Below are 9,910 nucleotides of genomic sequence, written 5' to 3'. Positions count from 1 at the left end.
GTGAATTTAAGGAAAAAGAATTAGTTCATCTTCTAGCAAAGCCCCAAGAGTTGATCCTGATGAATGAGGTGCCTTATGTGGTGGCAGGGATGACCCAACATAGTTTTTCTATTTTCCTACCCGTATTCTGGGTGTTCATTTTCTGTGCTAGCCCCATTTCAACTGACTCTCCCTTTCCCTCCCAATTATTTCATCTTTTTAAAAATTATTTTTTCATTATTGATTTCTCATATCAATGGATTTTCCTAATTGATTTATCATACTTCATATTGTATCTTTACCTTTTTTTATCACCTCATTTCAGTTATTGAAGGATACATCTTTTTCCAATAAATTGTGAACTCTCTTGGTGTTTAATACAGTATTTTTTCTCAAGTTGCTCACTTTACCTACATTGCCAATGTAATATATGCACATAGTGCGTAATATATGTTGAACTTTGATTCATCCTGGTTATGCACATTCCTGATAAGTTTTGGAGAAAAGTATCATTTCCCAAAGGTCTTTGCAGATAAAAATGTATGACTTGTTCACACACTGATGGCTTCTTCCTATACCATGAAAGAAAAGGCTATCTTACTTAGTGCTCAAAATGTTATAGTATTTTACCTAATTTTAGCTAACTTTGTATACAATAAGCTCCTATATAATGATTAATTCTTGAGATTGTTTTGTACATTGTTAACCCGTTTATGCCAGAGGTTGCAAATTTTTTTGGTGAAAAATCAGACCTTGGAGATGACCTTGAACAGTAGGATATAAATAACTCCCACAAGCTGAGGATTGCAATAATGGAACACTAGGCATAAATGGGTTAAGTCAGAAAATGTGGAAAGTCTGAGTTGTTGTCTTACTTGCAAGCTAACAAATTAACCAGCAATTGTTGCACATGTATATTCTGAGAGACGATAGGCAGCCCTCTGCATCAGAGAAACAGTTTATTATTCACAGCAAAAAAACTGGATATCCAACAAATTCCCACATTCACAAGGACTGTGAACAGCCTGTTCCATCAACCTTAATGTGTGCTACTAAATCTTCACTCTACAGATCTCTAATCTCAAACTGTCTTCCTTAATCCCTAGGTTTTTCTAACAGCATTATTCTAAAGTATATTGATAGGTGATCTCTATAAACACAAAGCTTTTAAAATTAAGCTTGGTCTTTTTTTTTTTTTTTAAGGAAAGATTATTATTTTAAACTGCTCTGTTAAATAATGGTGCTAAATTATTTGTAGTAAATTAGAATCCAGGATTGAGAATCCATTATCTCAATCATTATCTCAATAGGCAGTAAATGTCTGTTACCCCATATGTAAATAATGAATTATCTCAATCCTACAGAGACTTTTGCTTTGAGAAACAGATTTATTGTGATAAAACATCAATTTGACATAAACCCCAATTTCCCTTCGGGGTCAAAGAAACCAAAAAATGCATATCCATAATTGTTTATAGTTCAAAACCAGTTTGGACTAAACAAAATTACCTGACATAAAAACTCAGTTCAGCAACTATAACAGTTAATGTAACCTCTGTACCTACAAAAAAATGAAAGCAGTAATGTTTATTACAGTTCACACACTGGCACTTGAAATGAAAACATTTATCCCATCACAGAAAACACGTGCTAGATAGAGTTGAGAAAAGAAGCAATTATTTTAATTTCTATTGTACCTCAGAGGGAACTTTAGTTTAGGAGGTAACTTATCTTTCACTGAGTATGGCTCTTTGTATAGATAATATGTGCATACATATATTTAGGTTATGTACATATGTATAAGTACACATATACAGTATTAGCTCAGTTTGGTATTTTATAGAGGTATATTTGGTATTAGAGTTTAAATTGTCTCAAGGAGCTTTTAGACCTTGATTTTTTTCATATCGTAAAATGAGCTACAAGACCCTTTAACTGAGCAGTAAAGAAAGTAGCCAGTTTTATATAAATAACATTTATTATTTTATGATCATTTTATTTAGTTTGTTATGTGCAGATGTTTCCCCCACTAGAATTTAAGTGGTGTGAAGGGAGGGATCTTGTTTGTCTTTCACAGCATTGTATTCCCACTGTAACTCTCAATAAATACTTACCGGTTCAATGAATGAATGGACAGATAAGCAAGTGTGCTAACAAGTAAGCTTTTAGGATTATACATTTTAATGCCATTAGTAGATATGTGGTCACTATCATTTTTCTATTTTGCATATCATGATTTTTGTAAGGTTATATAACTGTAGATTTTAGTGACTTAAGGAAAAGGGAAAACACTAAAAGAAAAGGCCTTAAAATCAGAAGACCTGGTTTTAAATCCCAGTCCCTCCATGTGAGTTCCTCAATTTCCTCCTTTATAAAACGTAGATGATAATGAGATGTCCTTCAAGTCCATAGTGGATCTGAAGGGGGGGCTATTATTTTCTGTGAGACCAAGAAGAATGTAACTGACATGGCCATGAATCCACACAAAACAGAATGCACTGTGTTTACATGGGACATTGCACAGTCACAAAGATAAATTACACTACAAGGCTTCAGAGAGATAATTATAAAGTTTTGGTGGCAACCAACGTGGCTCCTTGTGGTTTGGACATTCCTGTAGTTGACCTGGTGATTCAAAGTTCTCCTCCTCAGGATATTGAGCCCTATATCCATATCCATCTCTCTGGATGCACAGGTAGAGCTGGACAGACAGAAGTTTGTATATGGTTTCTTGTTTGTTTGTTTGTTTGTTTGTTTGTTTTTTCAGACAGAGTCTTGCTCTGTTGCCCGGACTGGAGTGCCGTGGCGCGATCTCGGCTCACTGCAGGCTCTGCCCCCGGGTTCACACCATTCTCTTGCCTCAGCCTCCGAGTAGCTGGGACTACAGGCACCCGCCACAATGCCCGGCTAATTTTTTGTATTTTTAGTAGAGACGGGGTTTCACCATATTAGCCAGGATGGTCTCGATCTCCTGACCTTGTGATCCGCCCACCTCAGCCTCCCAAAGTGCTGGGATTGCAGACGTGAGGCACCACGCTCGGCTTGTATATGTTTTTATCAACCAAGAGAAAGAGGTCAACTAAGATACGTGGAACAAAAAACAGGAATTACTTTTAAACATGTAGGTGTTCCTTCTACAATGGATTTAGTTAAATTTAAAAGCATGGATGCCGTAAGGTCTCTGGCTTCCATTTCTTATGCTGCTGTTGATTTTTTCCAACCATCAGCTCAGATACTGATAGAAGAGAAAGGGGCGATGGATGCATTGGCTTCAGCTTTAGCCCACATTTCTGGCGTATCAAGCTTTGAACCATGATCTTTAATCAACTCTGATAAGGGTTTTGTGATCATGACTCTGGAAAGTCTAGAGGAAATACAGGATGTCAGCTGTGCTTGGAAAGAACTTAACAGAAAGCTGAGTAGTAATGCAGTGTCTCAGATTACCAGTGTGCCTCCTGAAAGGAAATATGGGTGTTTGCTTTGATATTCCTCCAACTGAGTCAGAAAGGCTACAGGCAGAGTGGCATGATTCCGGCTGGATACTCTGAGTGCCAGCTAAATTACCTGAAGTTGAAGAATATTATGATGGAAACATCTTCTAATTCCAGACAGAGGAGTGGCTGGTCAGGTGGGTCAGGTGGTCAGTCTGAGGGCATCACTCAGGAAGTTGACAAGGTGGTAGAAGACAAAATGGAATAGAAATCGATCAAGAAGTGGGGGCCACAAACGGAGTTTTAACTGAGTATTTGATAGTTAATCTACCAGTGTGAGCTTGCCTATTTCTACCTAATCATGTACATTATCCACCAAAAATTAGGTCATCATAGTTGAGGTATGTGTCTGCTATTAGCAAAGAAGTTGATAGTATTTTTATAAAAATGTATTTCACAAGAATGGTTGTAAACACATCTACTTATCCAGTTATACCTTTGAATAAAAAAAAAAAAAAAAAAGAGCCCTGGCTGAGGGGGAGGTCTATTTAGATGGTTGGAAGCCTTAGGTTTTATTTTTTATTTATACTACCTAAGTTTAAGTCCAGGCCCACCACTTACTAGCAATATGATTTGGATTAAATTACTTTACCCTTTTGGACTATGGTTTCTTCATAATGTTTTGAGTATTAAACAAGTTACTACATATAAAGCACTTAGAACAATGTCTGGCATATAGTATGCATTTAGTAATGTTATATGTTAATATCAAGTTATTCAGTTTTCTTTTAGTTCAAAACATATAAACAAAAAATTAACAAAATACATTATCAAAGACTTATAGTTGGTGATATATTCTATTATGTATATTTGATGTATACTCTGGTTTACACATATAGGTGTGTAATTCATATTATCCACATATGTGTATAAAGCTACATAATATATATGGTTTATATGTATGTATATGAACATGTATGCATTTGCAAGAGAGCAATATGAAAAAAACATTTGAGGCAAAATACATCATACAGTAAAAAAAAAAAGTAAATTGAAAAACCTTTGGATCCAACCTTTCTTGATGATAGAAGGATATAATTACTCTTCCAAAAGATCTTCACTTTTAAGTAGTTGATAGTTGAAGCTTGGGTCATTTGCTTTGCTATTTCTGTTGGCTTAGTATTTCTTTCAACATGTATCTTTTATAATACATTCTTGCAATAACCCTGTTAGGAAGTACAGTATTCCTGAAAACCCAGTAGAGTATCAGTTTCTGTAGTTTGGAGGTTTCTTGCTTTCTGGTCCAAAGTTTTGTAATGTCAGTTTTATGAGGTAGTCAATCAATAACTTGCTGGAAAATAAAAGTCGAAGTCTTATTTTCTTAAGCATAAGTCATCTTTCCAAGGTAGTTAGCGGGCACATATCCTTTCTGCCCTTGAGCTTCAGCTAACCACCACTCTTTATTGCCACTTAGGTCACAAAACCTAAGTATATGAACTCTCTGATATTCCTGAAGGCTGAGTTCATGGTCACTCCGTGCTTGAAAAGCGTGAACTGCATAGAAAATCTAGACAAAGAAACAAATGACATTATTGGAATTGGAACCTGAATATTAAGAGAAACATCATAAGAGTTTCCAAGCTTTTAGAAGCAATGCTAAAGTTTTCTTATTTTTCCAAAGTCACATTGTCCAACTCCTTCTATTGGATGTATTTTGCTAAAATATGACCCAGGTGAGAATGGAACGAAATAGGTATTGTCATTATTCTGTTAGGAGGAGTATAAATTATCCATGCTTGAAGGCAACTTGGCAGTTTCTATTAAAAGATTTTTAATAATGTTAAAATGTTAATTCCTTATGAATCAAAATAGCTTGAAGAATCTCTTCTACAGAAACATTGGCAGAAATTTTTGCATACCAATGTTACTGGATTACCCATACAAATGGCAAAAGTGGGAGAGTAGTAGGAATATCACTAGAAGTTCAGCAAGAGCAAAATAGTTAAATTCCAGACCCTCATACTAAGGAAATTTGTAGTCATTAAAAACAGTGCAGGCTGGGCACGGTAGTTCACACCTGTAATCCCAGCACTTTGGGAGGCCGAGGTGGGCAGATCATGAGGTCAGAAGTACAAGACCAGCATGACCAACATGGTGAAACCCTGTCTCTACTAAAAAATACAAAACTTAGCTGGGCATGGTGGTGTGCGCCTGTAATCCCAGCTACTCAGGAGGCTGAGGCAGGAGAATTGCTTGAACCTGGGAGGCAGTGGTTGCAGTGAGCCAAGATCGTGCCGTTGCACTCCAGCCTGGGCGACAGAGTGAGACCCTGTCTCCAAAAACAAACAAACAAACAAACAAAAACAAACAAGAAAAATGATGCTGTTTGAGACTAATAATATGGGAAACACTTATGATAAAATTGTAAACCTTAAAAAGAACAAAAAATTTGATGTACATTATAAGTGTAATATTGTTATTGTTTCTTTGAATGGTACAATTATAGCTGATTTTCATTTTTACTTCCTTGTTCCCTTCTTTTTTTCCCAAACCTTTATAATGACAATGTATTAAATTTATAACTTTAAAAAGTATTTTGTGACCTAGAATAATAAAATATTTCAGTCAAAAGAATTTTTTCTGACCTCAAAAGAATCCTTTATAATTATTAAGTGTGTAAGAAGCCCCAAAATAAGTGTTTAGTTATTCTTCCAATAAAATCATAAGATTGATAATGAAAATGTTTAGTTATGGCATAAAATTAAGCAATTGGCTTAATTTATTCCCATTCATTTATTTAAGCAACATATATTCCCATTCATTTATTTAATGAAAATTTTTCTAGTACCTACTAAGTACCAGGTATTATTTTATTGGCGAACTTACAACTTAGCCAGGAAAAGAAAATGCCAGTGAACAAAACAAAACACACCAAAACAGCAACAACTCTACACACAGATGATACATCAGCCAATGGTGAGCTGGATTTTGAAAGAAGTTATCTTTCATAAATGACAAAGCTGACAAAAGGCGTGAATATGTCATATTTGAAGGTACAGAGATGAATACATGAAAACAACATATAGGAAAAGACAAGCAGATTAACTCTCAAACTTGAGGTTCAATATATAAGGGAAACTATGAGAAATAAGATGACTTCATTACTTCATTAAGCAGGAAAAGAGAATGGGTACTGTGGAGAGGAGACTATAGCTGTAGCTGAAGTTGTTATTTAAATATTAAACTTATTTAACTTTTGATGAAACTTTGATTCCATTGATTGGTATATTGATTTATCAACTAATATGACCTGCTCCCCAAGGAAAGAACCATATTGCCATGGTCTGAATGTTTGTTTCCCCTCAAAGTTTATGTGTTGAAAGCCTAATCCACAAGGTAATGCTATTAAGAGGTGGGGCCTTTGGGAGATGATCAGCCTTCAGCTTCCTGAATGGGATTGGTTTCTCTTTAAAAGAAACCTGAAAGAGACCCTTCACCCCTTCCACCATGTGAGGGCCCAACAAGAAGGTACTACTCTATGAACCAGAAAGTTACCCCTCAGCAAACACCACATAAACTGCTGCCTTGATCTTGGACTTCCAGTCTCCACAACTGTGAGAAATAAATTTCTGTTGTTTATAAGCCAACCAGTTTATGGTATTTTGTTACAGCAGCCCAAATGGACTAAGACACACATTTAATTAAACTTTTCTCCACTGACCACATTGTGGTACGAAGTATGAATTCAAATATTGATTGATTTGACCTGAAAATTAGTAGGAATATTCAAATATTTATTGAAAGGCATGGCTATCATACAAGAGATCATCTTGTATCATAAAAGATACATACAAGAGATTGATGAACATGGTCAAATTATTACATAATTTTTTAAGTAAACAAGAAAATTAAAAGTACTATAAATTCTTTAGCAATGGAGTGGTAGCAATAATAAACACCTTTTATGGAGTGCATGGCAGTTATATGTTAAATGTGCTTTTCCTCAACAACCCTATGAGTTGTGCTTACAGAAGAAACATATTTTTAATTATAGAGCTAATTGGTGCTGCTATGACCAATATCTTCTAACTTCAAATCCTGTGCTTAGTCTATTTCTCATAATGCTTTAGAGACCAAACTCTTGTTCTAGCAAGTATGTACAGAGTGTATTCTTGCAGAGAGGGACTGGAGTTTCTAGTATATTGTAGACGGTGTTGTTTTGTTGTTTAGAAATTGAAAACATTGAATAAATCCACAGGAACAGAATGGAAGATTTGGTTTGCAAAAGTATTTGGGAATGTAATGTACTATAATACATCTGAAACATCTGTAAGAGCCTGCATTAGTAGTTGGTAATCATCTTTTATAATTTTTATAAATAATAGGTAATGCTTTACCAATGCAACTATAGATGTTTTAGCAGGTTAGATAGCCTACTAATAGAACATTTCTAAATATTTGTGGTAGTCTTTCACTTTAGCAGAATTCTCTCAAGTGATATATAAACTCTTCCACCTAGATCTTTTTGGTATGAAATTATAGTTTATATTCTAAATATTAAATATATATTCTCATGCAATTGTAAATTTAAAGTACAAAATTATATACTTTCAATGCTTTAGATAACCATGACCCAAAATTTATTTAGGATGAGCACTTTTTAGTTTTTATATAATTTATGTTATATGGGGGCATATATTATATACTCGAAATGGAAGTAAGCTGCTTTTAAAGAGGCAGCAGTCTATTTTCAGTCTCTTTTTGAAGTCTCCTTTTTAGTATTTTTAGTCTCCTTAATGTTAGACTACAAGTTATAAATTTTTAATATGTCATGCATTTAAGAACTGTAAGGTTTCTCATTATCTTCAATATTTTAATTGTTTTAGTCTGTATCTTTCTAATCTTAAATGCTACGTTTTGGTCCAGGCACATTAATTACAATGTTGTTAATTTGAGCCATTATCACCTAATTTTCTTCTGTTTTTCCTTGGCACTTTTAAAAATGTATTTATTGATTGCTTCTTTGTACTCTATAAAGCTCTAACTCATTTTATGTGCAGTATTCTGTGAATACAACTTCGTTTTCTACCACACTTACTTTTTTTTATATAACACTGTATTATTGACTCATACCTAATTTATTACCCACTGCTTATAACCACCAGATCTTTCTCTGTGGTAACATTCCCAGTTCGGCATTCCCTTATTCTATATTTGTGCATTTAATTTTCCTTCTTCAGTGAGCCACATTACCTGTCTTCACTGAATATCATTTTATTTTTATCCCAATTCTCCAATTAACAGCAACAAAAGTCATAATATATGTTAATCTTCTTTTCTAAAACTAAAAGGTAGAGAATCAGCATTTATGGTATATCATACATATCTCTGGAAACTAAGATGGTTATATTGCATGAAAAATGCTCATTATTCTCTCTCACCTTTCAGGAGCAAGCTTTCATGTTCTTCACTTAACAATTATATGTTTTAATTACACAAGCAATTTTGATGAAGAAAAAATTTTTTAATAAAGTTAAGCAAAACAAAATCCACCCAACTGCTATTAGCATCTTCTTTTCCTTCCTCCCATCTTCCTCTCTTCCTTTCTTCCTTCTTTCCTTCCATTTTTGTGTTCTACCTACCTACCTGAAGTGGTAATAAAAATGGACTTATAGTATACATAACTTTGCAGGTGGTTTTCCACCTCATACTATTTTTGAAAATCTCTTCATGTTAATAAGCCAACTTTTTGAAGCACTTTCTAAACAATGACACAGTAGGCATGTAGCATCGTCATCATAGGTAGTTGGAAAATGTAAAGATGAACGTGGGATTGGTAACAAAATGACTACTTTTTTTAGAAGTCAAAAATTATATTTTCAATATTACTTACATGGAAAAAGAAAACAGCACTGATTCTCGGACACTGAACTGCCCCCCAAAACTGGGTTTTAGCCATTATTAAACCGAGTCCTTTTTGAGAAGTGCCAAGGACAAGATTCTGCTTGCCAAACAAGGCATCTTAGACACTCTGGAAGGCAGAATTCTAGGATGGACCCTGAGAATCTCACCCCCTACTGTACATGGTCTACATAATCTCCTCCCCTTGATTGTGACTGGAACTTCTTAATAGATGTGCTATTACTCCTGTGAGTAGGCTACACTCTCTAGCAAAGGTAAAGAGATTCTGCAGAGGTGCTTGTTAAAGTCCCTAGGAAATTGACTCTGAGTTAGTCAAAAGAGGGATTATCCTGGATGGGCCTGACCTACTCAGATGTGACCTTTAAAGTGCATTGAGGCCTCCTCTGAAGGGAGAGATTTGAAGCCAGAGAGATGCTCACCCACTGACTTTGAAGAAGCAAACAGCCATGTTGCAAACTGCCTATAGAGACAGCCACATGGCAAGGATTTGAGGGCAGCCTCAGGTTGTTGAAAGTGGTCTCTGGCTAATTGCCAACAAGAAAAAGGAGTCTTTAGTCCAACCGGAACAAGAAACTTAA

The 9,910-nt window shown here is 35.0% G+C and overlaps 1 protein-coding gene and 1 pseudogene across 2 annotated transcripts in view; one reads left to right on the top strand and one right to left on the bottom strand.

Annotated features, from left to right (window-relative positions):
- Positions 1-1,347: 1,347 nt before the first annotated feature.
- ARHGEF38 (Rho guanine nucleotide exchange factor 38) overlaps positions 1,348-9,910 on the bottom strand; it is a 128,184-nt gene continuing 119,621 nt past the window's right edge. Inside the window, exon 14 of one of the 2 annotated variants that reach the window (XM_015138925.3) lies at positions 1,348-4,977. In XM_015138925.3, the coding sequence (XP_014994411.2) occupies positions 4,792-4,977 (186 nt within the window). In that variant the 3' untranslated portion in view covers positions 1,348-4,791. Of the gene's footprint in view, positions 4,978-5,495; positions 5,740-9,910 lie in introns of those variants that run through there. The other variant, XM_078002056.1, reaches the window with a different exon arrangement.
- On the top strand, positions 2,972-3,721 carry LOC144340953 (ATP-dependent RNA helicase DDX50 pseudogene; annotated as a pseudogene).

Source organism: Macaca mulatta, chromosome 5 (genome assembly GCF_049350105.2).
Source record: "Macaca mulatta isolate MMU2019108-1 chromosome 5, T2T-MMU8v2.0, whole genome shotgun sequence".
Classification (NCBI taxonomy): domain Eukaryota; kingdom Metazoa; phylum Chordata; class Mammalia; order Primates; family Cercopithecidae; genus Macaca; species Macaca mulatta.
This window is presented reverse-complemented; position numbering and strand designations above follow the sequence as displayed.